Source organism: Cavia porcellus, unplaced genomic scaffold, assembly GCF_034190915.1.
Source record: "Cavia porcellus strain 051 isolate PalLab524CR breed Dunkin Hartley unplaced genomic scaffold, mCavPor4.1 scaffold_8, whole genome shotgun sequence".
NCBI lineage: Eukaryota > Metazoa > Chordata > Mammalia > Rodentia > Caviidae > Cavia > Cavia porcellus.
In genome coordinates, this window is record NW_026947491.1 from 25709366 (window position 1) to 25728956 (window position 19591).

General features: G+C 42.0%; 1 protein-coding gene across 2 annotated transcripts in view; it reads right to left on the reverse strand.

The window, feature by feature from the left end:
• Nucleotides 1–19591, reverse strand: part of Tmtc1 (transmembrane O-mannosyltransferase targeting cadherins 1) — a 257242-nt gene that overhangs the window by 77918 nt on the left and 159733 nt on the right. For both annotated transcript variants that reach the window (XM_063254490.1, XM_063254489.1), the window contains exon 8: nucleotides 3970–4091. In XM_063254490.1, the coding sequence (XP_063110560.1) occupies nucleotides 3970–4091 (122 nt within the window). The remainder of the gene's footprint in view (nucleotides 1–3969; nucleotides 4092–19591) is intronic.

Consider the following 19591-nt stretch of genomic DNA (forward strand, 5'->3'; position numbering starts at 1 on the left):
TTGAAGCCTTATAAAAAATGTGGCTTTCATAAAATACAAAAAAAAAGTCATAATTATATGATTCTCTGGGGGGAAGAATGAGAGCAAAATTTCTATGAAAGAAGGGTTTCAGCCCCCCATTTCTCCTTGTTCATAAAAGATACCTACAAACCTGACATTTACCACCAGAAGACAATACCATTCCAATTTCTTTGGATGGTAAAACTCCGACCCTAAGAGCCAGGCAGGACTAAGAAAATTGCTGATTTCTGCCTCTTTTCCCCACATTCCAAGTTCAAATGAGAGGAAGCTGCCTTTCAGGAACTTTCCTGGTTAGGATGGAAGGACAGCAGAAGTCAAAACTAAACAGCTTCTTCCCTGCTAGGTGTAAATGCAGGAGGTGGAAGGGTGCCGCTATCTGATTTGGGCTGGGCTTTTCTTATCAAATGGCCACATCAGTGCCCGGGTGGACCCCACTGGGCTTCAGGAGGGCTGGATAGTGCTCTGTGAACATTAAAGCTTTGCAAGAGCTTAAAACAAACATAATGAGCAGGAGGAAGTTTGTCTTCTTCAGAAGAATTATAAGCTGAGTGTGCTTTTTGTTTATTTGCTTCTTGTTGTGGTGCTGGAGACTGAATCAGGGCATTGCACATGCTAAGCAGTGCCCTACCATGGACCTCCACCTTTGGTCCTTTGCACTCCATCTTCTTATTGTACACTCAAGTTTCACAGCCAGCACAATTTCTGCATGAAGGTGATGACCTGTCTGTATTTTCAGGAGTGTTACTGAGTGCGACTTATCTGTACTTTAACAAAGGTGGATACTAGCACAACAGAAATGGCTTGTTCTTGTCCAGGTCAACAATGAAAGGTAAAGAGAAGAGTCCCATGTGCCCAACAGTTCGGGAAAGCTGGGGTGTAGCTCAGTAGTGGAGTGCTTGCTTAGGATCCTCAAGGCTTTGAGTTCAACAAGTGGAACTGCCAAAGCAAATGTCTAAGTTTTGTGGGGTCATCAGTGGGGCAGGTCTTGTTCAGTGCGCCATGAGCTCTAGGAGAGGCACGTGGCATCTGTAACGTTCTCTCTGGCCTGGGCGAGGACTTCAGCTGCTCTCGGCCCCACTGTCCTTCACTCTCCATGGCCAGATAACATCTTTCAGAGACAGACGTTTACTGTCAAAGAAAACTCAAAGCATACAAAATGGTGCTGGCCAAGTCATGAGACACGTTCCACAGCCAGAGCACATGAGTTTCCTCAGAGGCTTCCACTTCTTTCTCAGCCAAGGCAGCTTCTGTGGCATTGTCTGGTTGGGCACAGAATCCAGGCCCGTAAGAAAACCGCTTCCTCACTGGTGTGCAGTGGGAGTGAGGATGTGAAGAAACACCAGAGTGCCTGGAGACACAACATCCCATCTAAGGACCATCAGGCTTCCAGGTCACCTTCAACGCTCAGACCTGATCAGAACTGTGACCTGATCTGGCATCAGCCCCGAGGCCACCCCGCAGGGGAGGGCAGCACCTCCACCTCCTTGATCACAGGACTCTGGCCTGCTGAGAGTCCAGCTCTGCCAGCTCAGCAGCCTACTGGGCCCAGGGCAATATGGAAATGAATCCAGGAGTCACTGAGTAGTTGGAAGAAAGCATCAGAAAATGGTGACAGCAACACCGCTGCAATGCACAGACACAGAACTTGTGAAGGAAACGATGACCTCTGTAATGAAGATCACCCCAAGGAAGATGATTCTGTATGTATCTTCATGGAACTGGCCAAATAAAGCAAATCCAAACTGGTCTCAGAGGCAGGCATTTGTTCGAGGTGATGCTGCTTTTCTCGTATGCATTTTTAGCAGAAACACATGCATTACAGAGAAGGTTACTGGAGACACTGGAGCACAGGAAGAGTCAGAGTTGGCACAGTCCTGGGGAGCTTTAGGGGAGCTTATTTGCCTGGGTGAAAGTCCATTAAATAAGATGCTATTGCAAGCTTCCCCAAAGCTGGGTGATCCATTCACTTTCCTCAAGTTACCTCCTGCACCCTACACTGGAACCTTCCTGCCACACAGGCTATTCTTTTTCACTTGGAATGCCAGAGTCCCAAAGGTCAGATCTCAGTGTTCTTGGATGTATCAAGGCTGCATCATCAAATGGACCAGAGTGAAATGACTTTGGCATGCTTATATGTTCTTTTTTTTTCTTACAGGAGAAGAACACTGAGATGTACCTATGAGAGGAAGTATGATCTGCTCAATAGTCCAGGACATGAAGTGAGCTATATTGCCCTGGCCAAGCCTCAGACCTCTCAGAGCTGACTTCATTTTGGTAAAATAATGACAATGTTACCAGTTTATATCAACAGTAATACTTAACATTCATCAGCCATGTATAACACTTTCTAAGTTTTGATTCACTATTGCAATATCATCAAGTTGGGTGCTGATGTATCCCCATTTTACACAGTGGGGAAAACAAGCTCAGAGGAATCACACTGTGGCCAGTATCTGTGGGGTGTTTGGGGTGAGCTATAAGCGTATACTCGCAATGCCAGTACATAGATACAAAGAATACAACATGCTTGGCATGGTGACCAAAATGCAATAAAAGTTCAATAAATGTTTGGATATAATTAGTGTAAACTAGTATTAATAAATACAGTATGTAGTGCTTAAAGAATATTGTAACCTATTAAACTGAGTAAAAAAGCTTCATTTTGTGAATCAACAGTTAATAAACACTGAGCAAAGACCTGAAATTCACGTATCTTTGCAGCTGCAGATTCCAGTGCAGCACCTGCGGCAGAGATGTTCTCAGGTATCAGCTGGATGCAGAACTGGAATCACTGTACTGCAGAGAAGGACCAACTTCCCCCTGGGCCAAGCAGAACCACTCCCTACATCCACCCTCCATGCTTGGGCCAGATGTCTTCCTTGCCATGGGCAGACTCACACAAGACCCATGTCCAGGTAGCAGAGAAGCTGATGAACTGTGCTATATTCGAGTCATGTGTACAAGGAATGACCTCCTTCCCAAATGGGCTTGAGGACATGAAGAGCGAGGTGTGGATGGCTCTCCACCCTGCCAAGTTCTGAGCAGGCTGTTAGGTTCAGAGTGAGGGAATTAGAGGTCAAGTAGCTCATTTCTAATTATGCATGTTTAATTTCCTTAAAATATTTTGGTTTGTAATACTACCTTACAGAAAAGTTTACTTACAGAACGTCAGAAGGTACTATATAGAACTAATAAAGAATGGACTTTTTGAAAATGCAAGAGGATAAATCAAAATGTTAATTTTAGGGAGGTTACTAAAATCTAAATTTAAAAATAAGAAAATCTGATGCAAAAGCTTCACATCTTATTCAAGGTCTCACATCAGTAAACAGCAAGACAGATGAGGCCTCTCGACTCAGTGATGCTTCCAGGCATCTGAACAGAAACTGGCCTTGCAAGGGCACCCTCTGAGCAAACAAGAGCACAGACCAGCTCTGGCACTGTCCCAATGCAGAGCCAGGTGATATTATGGAAGCACACATCTCTGAATGCCCTTCATAATTTTTAAATCATTTTTTTCTCAAGGACACATTTTGTTTATTCCCCACTTGAATTAAAACAAAACAAAACAAAAAAACAGGGAAGAGAAAAAAGAGAAGATGCCAGCCATAATATTTTATACAAATCAACAACCATTTTTAGAAAATTATATTTAATAAAACACATTTGGACAAAGAGGGTAAGGTAAGCAATACTGCTAAAATCCTGACTGTCCTCAAGTCAGCACTTCCCATTTAGCTTGAGCTTGCACCCCAGGGTGAACCTCTGACACTAGAGTGTGTATATGTGCAAATGCGGTCTCACCAGCTTCTGTGCAGCTATTTTTGCAGCAGAAATAACATAAACCTGAGCTCCTCAGAGACCTGTCATCATGCAAAGGACAGTCTGACATTGTCAAAGCTGGGCACAGAGGGCAGGACTATAATGAGGAATCATTGCAGCAGTTACCTAGGCATGTAAAGGACTCTCTCGGCCACCACAAAGCCCACCCTGAAGAAGAGGTTGCTGGCGGGAATGAACGGGAACACCAGGAACAACAAGCCCACGAGGACTTCCTTGTGCTCCAGCCTCTGCAACACACAACAGGGAAGGGCAGGTTAACTTGGGCTCACTCCACTCCCATCAGCATTTCACCACCACTTTCATTTCCAGTTCTCAGGGATGGCATGGTAAGTTACAACACACAAACTCTTTGCCCAGTGAGCTGAATTTATCCTATGTGCCCTCAGGCCAGAATCACTAACATGTCAAAATGCTCATGGGTGCTCTGGATGCACATTTGTCTCCAAAACATGTGATACAGGCTGCTATGGCTTGTATCCAGATGTCCCCCCAAGGCTCAAGGTCATAGGTGGGGCTTTTCTGAAGTGGTTGGATCTACAGGATGTGATTCTGGGACTGATTCATGGGTGGTGCTGGGATTAAGGCTGCCCCACCTGGATGTGAGTGCTACCTGCCTGGTATCCTGAATAGGACAAAAGGACAGAAAGAAGGTCACTGCTTGTCACTTGTTGTTTGCTGCTTTTGCTGTCTTTTGCCTTCCATTGACCTTCTCCTCTGTGGTGCCGCTGTACCATGCTGCCCTGCCTTGGAGCAAACCAATCTCTATAGACTGTGAGCTAAATAAACCTTTCTTCCTTTAACTTTGGGTGTTGGCTATTTTGTCTCAGTAATGAGAAAAGTAACTGAGACACTGGCACAGTGGGGCCAGAGGTAGCTCCTCCTCCTCTGAGCTGGCCTACAGCAGTGCTGCTTCTTGGTTCTAGAAGCTTCAGGATCACCATCCTGCAGGCACCTGGAACTGTCCAGGAGCAAAGCAGATGGATAGAACCAAATACACTGAAAGCTATGTCTCTAAAAGAGAGCTCCTGAAGAAAGAGGAAGTGGGGGGGGAGGAGGAGTTAACTAATGAAGCCAAGTTCAGCAGAATGGAAATAACATGCTGATGATGAGACTTAGACACCTGTGAGGGTGCTTAACTTAACTGAAGAGTTTCTGAGTACCTCTTAAATTAAGCCTGGAAAGTAAACTACTCCATCAACAGTGTTATAATAAAAAAGCTATTACAAAAATTCATAAAATTGACAAAAGACCTTTTTCAAGTATTTCTAAAGGCTTTTCTTAATCATTATGTAGTTAAAATTGTATAATTTGTACAGACTTTAATAATTAAAATTTTTCTCTTTTCTACTAAAAACATGATACTATGAACACTATTAAAAAGTGGTTTGTATTTCCAAGCATATGAATAATACAAATATCTCTGAAGAGAATTCTACTTAAAATAAACTTTAATGGATTGGGCATTACTTTTTCTTCAAAAAAAGTTTAAGAAGAAAGCCAAATAGAAATTTCTATATTATAATATTGAATATCTTCTACAAACATTTTCAATAGCCTGTTACTTTTAATAATAGAATAAAAGAATCTCATAAATATAAACAAAGATCCCTAGCAGAAATTATAAATAGTCTATGCAAAAAAAGGATTTTAAACATTTTGGATGTAAACTTTCATTTATATAACCTGGGTTTTTAAATTAGCTATAACATATAGAATAATACAACTTTTGGGAGTTAGCCCATATAACCTGAATAGTTTTCCTTAAATTATAATGGTTACTTCTATTTTTAATAATCTCAAGGGTCCAGGCCCTTTAGGAGAAAAAAGCAGTTTATATCACAAGCAGTCAACTCAAATGAATGTAAAATAAAGTTCTCCTTCTAGGATCTACCAAAATTGACAAAAAAAGGATATTGGAGAAATCAGGAGCAGGTTCATTTTATTTAAACATGGCAAGCTATCACTGTACTAAAGTACAGAGTTTGAATTCACAAAGTACATATTTGCTCAGGAACTGAAAGTACGTATTTTAATAAAGACCAAACATTTTCACAATGGCCCTGGGATAATCAGGAGCAGGGGTTTCTGGCTGACATTGAAAACAAACCCCAGCATGACTCATTTGCTTGACACTCACCCTGAACCTAGAAATTGAGGCACCCACCAGCATTCTTTTCATGGGTACACTTTGATTTTTTAGAGATAGTTACATCTTTGACCTGTTTCTGAAAGCCAGAGCGCTGTCCACAGCATCAGTCAGAGTCTTCTGGAAGGTTTCTTAACTTCCTGTTAAATCACCCTAGGGAGGCAGGGATGAGGCAATCCATACCCTCTGGGCTCCATCGAGCTCGGTGTCCCTGGGCAGTACACCCCGTGGGCCTCCTCTCTGGCTCTGGAAAAAGGGTGTCATGGGCCCCTGAGATGTTATCTTGACACTCCAGTCACCTGTCCACAGCCCTGCTGAACCTTCCTCCTTTGGTGGCTCAGGGGAGGACAACACTGTTCACTACCTCCCTAGGGTCAGGAGCCCCTGTGCTGGGCAAGACCTCATGGCCTCAGGTTCTGGGAACACAGAGCTATGGTAGAAAGGAGGAGCTATCAGACTAGAAACCCCAATGCAGGGCTCATCCATCCTCCACCAGTTTCTGCAGATCCTGGCAAAGCCCCTAGACTGGCTGCATGCTGCTGGGCACACTGTCTGACCATCAGCTCCCCCGGAGGCAGCAAGCTCCCTATGGGTCCCCTGGTACAGATCCCTCCCTTTGGAGCCTGGGGCAAATATTAGCTGGATAAAACAGTAAGCAAATAAAGGTACCTGGCAAGAGAGGAAGAGATCAAGGGATGATGGTTAACAACCTGGGCTTGAAAATGAATAAATGCTTACAAGCCAGACAAGGGGGGTTGGGGGAGACAGTGTTCATAGCCAGGCACCTTGCAGGGAAAAGACCGGGAACTGACAAGGGGACACAAGACTAGACCAGGAGACTGGTGAAGGATCAGGAGGGTCTGTGTGCCCTGCTGTGAGCTGACTTTCACCCTGGGTGTAGGAAGGCACCCTGTACCCCTCTTCACAGAGGAAACAGAGTCAGGGCACCAAATCGAGCTCCAGCCTTGGCCGTGGAGCCCCACACCTCGAGTTGCCTTGGGCAGGCGTGTGGGACCTTCCAAACTCAACTACAAAATGAGGGAGGCCCACCTCAGCATTCAGTGGGGCAGGATCATCACAAAGACTTCTGGAGCATTACAAATCCCTGCTATCAGAGTGATGAGGCCTGGGTTAGTGCTCCTGCCACCCCTAGGCTGGGCTTAGGGAGCATTTTCCTTTGTTTTAATAATATATAATTAAGACAGTACCCAAACTCAATAATGTTTCATGATCTTATTTTAAGAAAAATAATATTCATGAAAGTATTTATCTTCAAATTAAATTCATGGTATGCTCGTTATCTTCCCTTCTCTCCATTCAGTCAAGAGAGATTAAAAAATTTTCAAAAACACAACCTTTTTTCTTATAACACAAATCAGTTTGACAAGCACGAAGCTGTGCTGTTTGGGAAGAAATGTGGCAGAATCGCCTGGATTGGGACGAACTGGGTGGGAGGAGCCTGATTCCCTATCCCATGGGACATACAGTTGGAAAACTGGCTGAAGAATTTATTGCTTATTTCAGCTAAGTAAGTTCAGGATGTAAGGCAAACAGAATTCAAGGAGGAAAAAAAATTGTGATATATTTCAAGGTACACAGAGTGCACCTAGAAGAGGTAAATGGACAATTATTTGTTCTAAATTATATAGGGAAGGAAGAGATAGGAAAAAAAAAAACACCTAATAATACAGTGGTTAGGGGCCTGGGCTTGAGCTTAGTGGCATGAGCCTGGCAAGCATGAAGTTGTGAGTTCAATCCCTGGTACAAAAAACAAAACAAAACAAGCCCAAACCAACCAGTGGTTAGTGTTTGTCTGTTTTAAGAAATTTCTGCAGCTCTGCATCCTCCCTGTCTACATATGTATGTATGTGACAGCTCTATGTAGGAAAATCTAATTCTGTAATTTATTTACAACACTGTGAATGCTGTACCCACACAGCCTGCATGTTATGCTCTCCAGGAGGAAGATAACAGACTGCCTTGGGGGTGGGAAACTGACCTCATCCCAAGCACTTGACCTGAGAAACTAAAAGGACTATTCTGAAGACGAGAATGGGCAATGTCAAGCTAGAGGGAAAAGAGAAGAGCTTGGCACCTGGGGATAGAAAATCTGCTTGTGCTCTGCACAAGGGTACCTCCACTCTTCCCTCTGAATGCCTCCTGCTTACCGGGCCTTCTGCATTTTAACAGCCACCCCATCTCCTCTAGCTGGTGTGGTCTGCCTGTCTACAGGCACAGCTCTGTAGGGGGCCTGTTTCTGTTACCTTCTGAAAATGGGCTGTCCCTCATGCAGAAGTTTCATTCTCAGAATCTTTTTTAAGGATATTAAGCATATGGAAACTTAATCTGAGTCTAGTGGAATCTTTTGGAAATGATTAGACCTGATTAAGTCGTGGAGCTAGAGCACCCTGATTGAATCCTGGTGGTTTTGTGAGGAGGTGGAAAAAGATTCTGCAGACAGAAAGACACTCCTGCATTCCTACCACAGTGTACACCAGGGCCAGCCTTCACTGTGCCATTAGAACAGTTAGCATGTAAACAACTACATAAGCCTTTTTCCCTTTATATAGTAGCCTGACCTTGGTATTTTGTTATAGTATCAAAAACAGACTAATACACTTGCCCAGTTACTGCTGTCATCACCAGACATCTGTGGCAATTCCTGACTTTCATTTTTCACATCATCTGGCAGGTATCACTATTGCTCATTAATGTTACCAGCCCTGCCCACATCACTGCAAATTATCCCTGTGTTTCCTGCCAAGACTCTAGCTGACAGATGAGCAACATGAGACCACTGCATCAGAGCAAAAAGGTGAATTCTGAAAAAGGTCAGTGCCCTGACCCAGGTGACCTGGCAGGAGCCCGCTTGGCACCCCTTGTCTGCGTTGCTGTCTTTCCCTTAAGCTTCTACCCTTTGGTAAACCACTTTTTCTAAGGTCACCAAAACTATAAAACATTTAAAATGTATAAATACAGCAAAAATGAACGCTTTTCTGAGACAGCTTTTTTTCACCTGGCAAATGAGATAGGGCTCAGTAGCTGGAGAAAACGAAGTTTTGAGTTTCTACTACTACTACAATATCAAACACAACAGACCACTCACATGACTCCAGTGAGACCTGGAATCTGAACTTGGTGGCAGTAACACCAGGGCAGCTCTGTCTCATCTTGTGGCAGGGAGACTAGGAAACCCTGCAGCTCGTTGTGAATGCATCTCAGCTGCTGTGCTCCTCATTGTCCTGATTGAGGCTCAAAGAGCTATGACACCCCCAGGTGTGGGCAAAACTCACACCTCAAAAGGAGACACAGAACCTGCACCACCACCTCATCCTGGTCTGCCATCAACAGGACGAATTGAGCCAGCAAAGCAGCAGCTCAGGTTCAGGGGTGCAGCCAGATGCTACTTGGCTCAAGCCAGTGAGGTTACCATTTCCTCATTTTTTCAAGCTCCGAAATTTACCCATAAATGCACAGAGTAAATTTTAAAAGGGGAAATGAATGAAGAAATTATATCCCCTGAGAGACAGAGGACCACCGGTGTATTCCATGTCTATGCCGCCAAGTCAAACACTGCTTTGTCCCAGGCCAAACTCTTTCCACCAAGAGGGATCACCAGATGAGATGTGCTAAGAGCAGAAGGCTTGGTAGCAGTCTAACATCTGCCTCTTTTTAAGCTGACATTCTAGGTTTCAGATCTGGGCTTCAGTGGTTTTGTGGTTGTTGTGCACAGAGTCATCTGCTTGATTTACTTTTAATCAACAATCTGAATCTCTCACAAACATTGGTTCCTAGGATAAATGCTTCTTATCACGCAAAAGCACACATTCAACCTCTGCAGGATTAAATGGGGTGGGCTCACACTGCTTTGCTTGACTGGAGATGGACAGGAAGTTATTAGGGTGCCGACATCCCTGCCTCTTGGGCCCCTCCACAAGACCTCAGTGTTTCCGCCAGGCCAGCCCCACCTCCTCAGTGCTTGCTAGATGTGTGTTGTTTCACACATTTAGTAGAAATCCAAGCCAACTGAAGCAGCATTTCCTAAAACATTTAGCATACTTTATCAAACAAATTCAGACAGACACATGCCTGGCTTATTTCAGTTCGATCTATATGACAGTGACAAGGTGTTTAATAAATCTTGGAAGCAGCCTATATCAAGAGATGAATGGGTAAAGAAAATATGGTACATGTAAACTACAGAGTACTACCCAGCTGTTAAAAGGATAAAACTGAGGTATCTGTAAGTGAATGAATGTACTGAGACCACAATATTAAGTGAAATAAATCAGACAGTGAGGTTAAATACAGCATGTTTTCTCTCAGATGAGAAACTCAAAATATAAATACTTTTGGAGTGCAATAAAAGGAATAAGAAACAGCTAAACTTTGCGGAGATGGGAGGGGTGGGGTCAACAGATGGAGGAGGTGGAGGGAGGGAAGGAGAGAGGAAGTGAAAGGGTCAAGATGCTTAGGTATCACAAACACAGGCTAATGGAAAAGGAGAAGAATCAAAAATGTCTTTAAAAAGTTGAAATTTACTTGGTTGATTGAACTTCTGGGGGTACTGCTACTAATGTGGAGTTGATCCTTATCCAGCATACTCATCATCCACAATCCAAATACCTCCTCCAGTCAACACGGGCTGCTTTTCATTGGGCAAGACCCATTCTCCTGCTCAACCACATGATGATAAAAGCCTGGTAGATATCCGGGGAGGTGGTGAGAAGGCTCGTCTCACAAATGACTAGCATGATTGAATAAAAGTCTCTCCTCACCTTTAACCCGGGGCAAATTCACCTATGACAAATGCAAAGGAGGCAAAGGACAGCAATGAAGCTATAAAATGCTACCAAATAATGCAGTTTTCCAAGTTCAGCAAACACATTCCTATTTTCATCACATCAGAGCATGGAAAATGCTGACACAGAAAGGCCAAATCACAGAGTGCCAACAAGCAAGAGCCCTAAGGACCCCATAGCAAGAGGAAGCCTGACATCAAGGGAGAAGAGGTGCCTGGCCCAATAATCATTAGGTAGAAACCGTATTTATCTTGGGAAACACCCCCAAGAGAGGAGGCAAAAGTGTGCTAGAGAAAAGCCAGGAACCGCGTGGCGCTGCACTCATCTCAAATGACGGCATCGGCCTCGAGAGGCATTAGTGGATAATAAGCAGAAAGCTAAACTTCATTGGCCAAAGTCACCTAAATCCAAAGGAACTGTGATGTTCTGGAAAAGAGAATTTTCAAGGCAATGCCATGGAAGCTGACATTAATAAATGTGCTTCCCAAATACTTTTTAATACTCAAATGCCAGAGTCGTAGGTTGAAAGTGAACAGAGCCAATTTGACCATTTAAAGTTGCCAAATCCTCTCATAAAGAGTGGTGGCCTCTGGCAATTAGAGTCAGATGGGATACAAAAACAACAGCTAGTCTAGATGAAACTGCCAAATGTACGACCAATTATTAACAGTCACATACTGGCTCTTGCAGCCCCTGGGTCCTCCAGCTCCCTCCAGTATGCCTGCGACAGGGCTCTGGGTGAAGCTCAAGACGAAGCATCATGCAGGCATGGCTCACTGCACACTCCAGCATGGCACACTGCATTCTTCCCAGTATCTTCTTAAAATCAGCAGTTAAGGAGGTGAAAATACAATCGTTTACTTATTTAAAAAAAAAAAAGTACATGCCGAGAGATACATACAATACCACGGCATTCTCACTTTGGAACCTGCCATTCAGTGCACGACAAATCAGCAACTGTGGGTGACACATGCTGTCCCAGAGTGTGATCCCATGTGGAGGACGCTCACCCCACTCACTGTGTCCTCTCAGCACTAACACATGTGTTCTATCAACACACGCTGCCAATGACAGCCTGCATAGATGCCTGAGAAGTGGTCTTGAGGCCTTGTCTTCCACAAATAACTGGCTTCCAGGAACACTTTCCCGGGTGGTTTGTTAAAGAGAGGAATAGAAAACTCTTTTGCTGCTGATGCTGTGATTGTTGTCTGTGATGCTATGAAGAAGGCCACAGGACAGTGTCCACCCATGGCCAGTCATGGGCTCCTATATGCCCCACCATTCTCACACCTCTCAAAGCCTCTTAGAGCAACACAGGTTCAGGGGCACCCCAGAAGGGGATTCTGCATTTGAATCAATCTGAGAAAGACCAGTTCCCAGATAACTTTTGGGAAATTCACAATGCTTAGGGCATAGTGTAAGCTCTGTGAAGTCCTATGGTAAACAATATGCTTGACATTTTAAACATCATGCTTTTGAAAATACATTTCAGTACAGAATATTGATTTGAAATACCCTTGCTTATTGTCTGGTAGGATGATGCAGCATATCTGAGGAAAAACTGGTATAAACTGCTTCAATAGGACTAAATTACAAGCATTTCTATAACCTGTCCTAAGAAGTCACCACATTGTCTGACCAACAACAGTTTTGATTGCACCTCAAGCCTGGGCAAGATGTACTGTCTACTGCTCTGTCCTTGGGAAAAATGGACACAGATCCCCATCTTCTGTGAAGCCACCATCATCCTGGTTCCAGGAGAAGTCCTGAGAGCAGGAAGGTATCTTGAGGACAGTGAGTCAGTTTCCAAATATGTCTGAGGATGATTCTCTCCAAGGCGAGGAGCATGGAACAGAGGCAGAGGAAAAACCAGGCTCTTCAAGTCAGTAACTGGTTCTCGTGCTGCCTTTATCTCCACACTGAGCATGTTTGGAGCCCTGAGTGGCTAACAGCTGAAATCCCAATATCTTATTGTTTCCTCTCTAAATGAGCCATCCTGAACTTATATATTTCCTACAAATATATTAAGACATTCCCACTTGAATTGCATTTTAGTACACTTGGTACTAACTGCAAAGGGTCGTGTTTCTCAGACACCTGGTGTCTGCCAACCAGTGACACAGGTGGCAAAATACAACCACCAGAGAATTCCTTCCAACCCATGTGCCACGTCAGAGCTCTCTCCCCCTTCCGCCGCTGCAGCTCTTTTGGAAAAATGAGATCCCCGATTGATTACTCATTCAACAAATACGTTTTGTTTCTGTTGAGTTGGAGCATCATGCTTACCGATGGTCCCTTAAAGGGTTTAGCAAATCACTTTTATCTTTTTTATCTAGGTACCACTCCAGGCATTTTGGAATAAACCAGTGACAGAAAAAAACACTCCTTCTAGAGAAGGAGCAAAGGGAAAGGGAATGACAAATATATGCGAGTGGATCTGGTATAGGGTTTCCACCACATAATACAAGGTGGACAGGAAGTGAGGTATGACTCTAAATGGGGTCAGAGAAGGTCTCAGTGAGAAGGGAAACTACGAGAGACTTGCTGCAGAGTAGGAGCTGGCCACAACCTTTCTTTACAGGAGGAAATGGTTCAGGAAAAAGCAACAAAGACAATGGGGTAGGAGCAGGACAGGGTCAGGACACAAAGAACCTTTCAGGCCATAATGAAGTATGACTGACTCTGAGAGGAACAAGAGGCCACTAGAGTAACTGATTTACTAGACAGACACAGCCAGACAGACACGTCTTGCAGTACTCACTCTAGTCAGTGCACCGAGAGGATATACTGGCTAGGCGGGCAGGAGCAGGGAGACTGAGCAGAAAGGCTGTGATGGGGTTCCAGGCAAGGAGGGGACCACTGTGCTGGGGACACAGGAGCAGGTGACGGTAAGGTGTTGGGGTCAAGACACCTTTTCATAGCGTGGCTGACAGTATATCTTAGTGTATTGAACATGGCATTTGAGAAGAGGGGAGGACAAGGAAACCCTAAAGAATATAGTACTAGCAACAAGAGGGGAAACGCTGCCAAGAAAATTGCCTGGGAGGTGAATTCAGCATGGAACTGCGGAGGCTGCATGTGCAGCATCTACATAGAGACCAGGCCTCTGCACACAGAGGGTACTTTACACAGGGCGACCCTGGGGCCTAGCACACGAGTGGGGAGAAACACTGAAGCCCTCCCATCAACTTCTGTTGTGAAATAACATAGACAAATAAACATTAAGGCTCACATTGTAAGTACTCTATGTCAGTGTCCTGTGATGAGCTATCATGATTGAAAGCTCTAAAAGGTTTGCCATCATTGCTTTGTGCTTTCTTCCACTACTTCATGCTACTTCTTTAGGCAATGCATGCATATAAACAAGGGATTTTAGGTGGCTTTAGAGGTGTCTCCTATGTCGATTCTCCCCGTGCTGCCCCTTTCTAGGCAGGCTGGGTACTGCTTCAACCTACCACCAAAGAACCTTGGCATTGCTTCCTGCGTCCTTTGAATTTTCCAATTCTATAAGGAGTCTAATAGGGTCTTCATTTGCAGGAAGGTGGAGGGGGCTGGAGGTCATCCTGTTAAGCCAAATGAACCAGACAAAGAAGGACAGTGATCATGCATCCTCTCTCATGTGGAAACCAATGCTGCCTCCTCAACACTAAGTTTTAGTGTTAAAATGGGACAGCACATTACAGGCATTGGCTCTTGTGAAAGAGTTCACAGGTGCTCCCTGTCTCAAAGGTGGGAGGGAAGGGAGCGGGAAGGCAAGGAGGGTCCGTTTTCACAAACAGCAATAATATCACCTCCTTGAGAAGCTCCTTGTTTCTGTTACTTTAATCTCTGAGCACCCTAACTACAGATTTCACGGTTTTCTTAAAGCAATATAGAAGAAAGTGTGTTCCTTTAAATACAAACTCCAGAGCACCAAGTTATATAAAACAACTATTAACAGAAATGAAAACTCAAATTATCAGTAACACAGTTGTAACAGGAGACCTTAATACGCCATTGACACCAAGGGACAGATCAACCAGACAGAAAATGAGCAAAGAAATAACAGAATTGAATCACACCTACGAACAAATGGATTTGATAGACATATACAGAATGTTCCACCCAACAACATCAGAATACACATTCTTCTCAGCAGTACATGGACCATTCTCTAAAATAGACCATATATTAGCTCACAGAACATATTTAAACAAATGGAAAAGAGTTGAAATCATCCCTTGCATGTTATCGGATCATAGCGCTCTGAAATTAGAAATTAATGATAAAAGATACTGCAAAAATCCCGCAAACACATGGAAACTGAATAACACACTCTTGAGTAATCAGTGGGTCACAGAAGAAATTAAAGAAGAAATTAAACAATACCTAAAATAAAATGAAGATGCAGATACAACTTACCGGAATTTGTGGGATGAAATGAAAGCCGTCCTCGGGGGAAAATTTATTGCACTGACTTCCCACATCAGGAAATCAGAACAAATACAAATAAGTAACTTGATGCTACACCTCAAACAGCTAGAAAAAGAAGAGCAAGTCAAGCCAAAAGCCAAAAGAAGAGAGGAAATTATAAAAATCAGAGCAGAAATCAATGCAATAGAGACTAAGAAAACAATCCAAAGAATCAACGAATCAAAGATTTGGTTCTTTGAAAGAATAAATAAAACCGATAAGCCCCTACCCAACCTTATTAAAAAAAGGGAAGGAAAAGCTCAAATTCATGCAATAAGAAATGAAAAAGGTGAAATCACTACAGACCCAATAGAAATACAGAAGTTCATCAACACCTATTTCAAAAACCTCTACTCTCAAAGGTTTGATAGCACAGAAGAAATAGATTCTTAGAAACATATGAAGTACCAAAGCTAGATCCAGAGGATGTAAACCTGTTGAATAACCCAATCTCTGTTAATGAAATTGAAAATGTAATTAAGTCCTTACCTACAAAAAAGAGCCCAGGCCCAGATGGATTCACTGCAGAATTTTACAAGAAATACAAAGAACACCTAATGCCGACACTCCTCAAACTATTCAATGAAATTGAAAGGGAAGCAATCCTTCCTAAGTCATTCCTGGAAGAAAATATTACTCTACTACCAAAATCTGAGAAAGACCCAACTGAAAAAGAGAACTACAGACCGATCTCCCTAATGAACACAGATGCAAAAATCCTCAATAAAATATTGGCAAATAGGATCCAGCAAATCATCAAGAAGATTATACATTATGACCCTTCCCTTCCCTTCCCCTCCCTTTCCTTCCCTTCCCTTGCCTTCATCCCAGGAATGCAAGGATGGTTCAACATACGTAAATCAATAAATGTAATCCACCATATCAATAAAGCCAAAAGTAAGAATCACATGATCATTTCTATAGATGCAGAAAAAGCCTTCGATAAGGTCCAACATTCATTCATGATAAGAACTTTACAGAAAATTGGAATAGATGGTGTTACCTCAATATGATAAAGGCCATTTATGACAAACCAACAGCCAGCATCATACTAAATGGCCAAAAACTGAAAGCCTTTACTTTAAAATCAGGCACAAGACAAGGATGTCTTTTATCACCACTCCTATTTAATATAGTACTGGAAGTACTAGCCACAGCAATTAGGCAAGAGAGAGAAATAAAAGGGGTAAAGATAGGAAAAGAAGTTAAATTATCATTGTTTGCAGATGACATGATACTCTATCTAGAAGACCCCCTAAACTCCATTGAAAGACTCTTAGATACAATAAATAAATTCAGTAATGTAGCTGGATACAAAATCAATACTCCGAAATCAAAAGCATTCCTATACACGAACAACAAAATCACAGAGAGGGAAATAAGAGAAACTGGACTATTCACATTAGCAAGCAAAAAAATGAAATATTTAGGAATTACTCTTACAAAAGAAGTGAAAGACCTATACAAGGAAAATTATAATACACTCAAAAAAGAAATTGAAGATGATCTCAGAAAATGGAAAAACATCCCTTGCTCATGGATAGGAAGAACAAACATTGTGAAAATGGCCATTCTCCCAAAACTGTTATACAGATTCAATGCAATCCCAATAAAAATACCATCAACATACCTTATAGATCTAGAGAAATCACTCCTAAATTTCATCTGGAACCAGAAGAGACCTAGAATCGCAAAGGCAATTCTAAGCAGCCAAGGCAAAGCAGGAGGCATCACAATCCCTGACTTGAAATTATACTACAAAGCAACAGTAGTAAAATCAACATGGTATTGGAATCAAAACAGAGGCGAAGATCAATGGAATAGATTAGAAGATACAACCACAACTACAAACACACTCAACCACCTTATCTTTGATAAAGGAGCCAAGCAGGTTCACTGGAAGAACGACAGTCTCTTTAATAAATGGTGCTGGAAAAACTGGCTCTCCACTTGCCGAAAACTAAAGCTAGACCCATGTCTATCACCATGTACTAAATTAAAATCTAAATGGGTCAAAGATCTGAATATTAAAACAGAAACACTAAATCTATTGGAAGACAAATTGGGTAGAAACCTTGAAGACATAGGAGTAGGTAGAGAATTCATGAACAGGACTCAAACCGCACGGGAAATACTTCCCAGAATCAATAACTGGGACCATTTCTTATTAAAAAGTTTCTGCATGTCAAAAGAAATCTCCAGCATAGTGAAAAGAAAACCCACAAACTGGGAAAAGATTTTAGTGAACTCTCTCTCAGACAAGGGACTCTTGTCTAAAACATATAAAGAATTAAAAAAAACTCAGACCCCCAAAATTCAAAGATCCAATCCAAAAATTGGCATCTGAGATGAATACGCACTTCTCAGATGAAGAAATACAAATGGCAAATAAATACATGAAAAAATGTTCACCATTATTGGTCATTAGAGAAATGCAAATTAAAACCACACTGAGATACCATCTCACTCCTGAAAGAATGGCCAGGATCAAGAAAACCAACAACAACAAATGCTAGAGAGGCTGTGGGGAAAAAGGAACTCTCCTACACTGTTGGTGGGAGTGTAGATTGGTACAACCTTTGTGGAGGTCAGTCTGGAGATTTCTCAAAAAGTTGGGATTGGAAGTCCCATTTATTCCACTCCTAGGCATATTCCTAGAAGAACTGAAAGCATTAAACCACAGTGATATATCTGCACCTATGTTTATAGCAGCACAATTTGTAATTGCCAGAACTTGGAAACAACCCAGGTGTCCATCAACTGAGGAATGGATAAAAAAGTAGTGGTATTTCTATACAATGGAGTATTACTCAGCTATAAAGAAGGATCACATTGAGATATTTATCAATAAATGGGTGCAGCTTGAGACCATACTCATAAGTGAAATAAATCAATCTCGCATGTTTGAATACCAAATAGTTTCCCTAATGTAAGTAATGATTCAAATATATAAAAATATGTGGCAATCATGATTCCCCATTATGTGGCCTTGAAGCCTTATAAAGTTTTCACTTATTAATTGGAAAGGCTTTATTCTGGGCTTCTTGATATGGAAATATTTGAAGCTATAGTATATGAAGTTTTATTGAAATATTTCAAGGAAAAAGACAGACACTATGGTAACTACTATTAAGTCGGGTTATTTGGTGGTGTAGCACTAGGTTGCTGAAACAGTCATGCTTTGACCTGTGTTGTTATATTGTTGTGTCCTTTTTTATCTCAATCTCTCCCTTCATTAAAAAAATCATTTAGTTATTTTTTATGGTTTTTTTAATTAAGGGGAAAAATTGAAAAGATTAGCGGGATGTATAATAGTAGCTTTTTTTGATTTCCTATTAACTTGTTTTGAAGTCCTGTAATATTCCCACTATCTTGTTTTGATTGATTAGACTCTGTTTCATTCTGTATGATGGTGTCAAGTTAGAGGGTGTAGGCAACTACTTTGAAGGCAGTAAGATTCACTAAGATGCCTATTCTGGTTTGACTATTGTCTCCTTTGGAAGTCCTGTAATGTTTACAATGGTTAAGTTTTATTGGTCTTGTTCTCTACTGTTTTGTTCAACTTTATAATACCTAATGAGATAGACAATTCTTTTTAAGGAAACAAGAGACATTATGGTAACCATTGTTGATAACCTTGTAGTCTGTTTTTGCGTCATGTGCTATGTCTATCCTTGGTTTTGACTGACAGCTTTGTTTTGCCATATTTGACTTTATTCTCTCCCCCCCAAAAAAGTAATAAGAACTAAGGAGTAATAAAACCCAAGATACTAAGTTTTGTTGTAAACAAGAGAAGGAAAACAAGTGCTCTAAAAGATACAACAGCAACTGTGTTTAGGGGTGTTAAATAGCTGACCATGTTTTTGGTTGGATCATTGAACACAACTGTTTGCAGTCTCATTGTTTGAATGTCTACTTTGTATGCTTTGATACTGTGACTTGAGCAACTATCTCTAAGATGATAATATGTAGTCTATTAACTGGTGATTTCTTACTGTTTTTTTTTTTTTGTAGTTCTGTATTACTTGTACCCTTACACCGCTGTGTTTTGTTTTGTTTTTTCTCTTTTTCCTTTTAAATACAATTAAAAAAAATAAATACAAACTTTGGATGGGTGTGGTGGTGCATGCTTATAATCCCCACACTCCAGAGGCTGAGACAGAGACAGAAGCATCACCGTGAGCTCCAGACCAGCCTGAATGACATAGTGAGACCCTGCCTCAAAAAAAAAAAAGCTTTTCTTAATACAAACTTTATGTTCTCATGGAAACATAAAATTTAGAATAGCTCTGGGAGCTGCAAAAATATCTTCTGATATTTTCAAGGT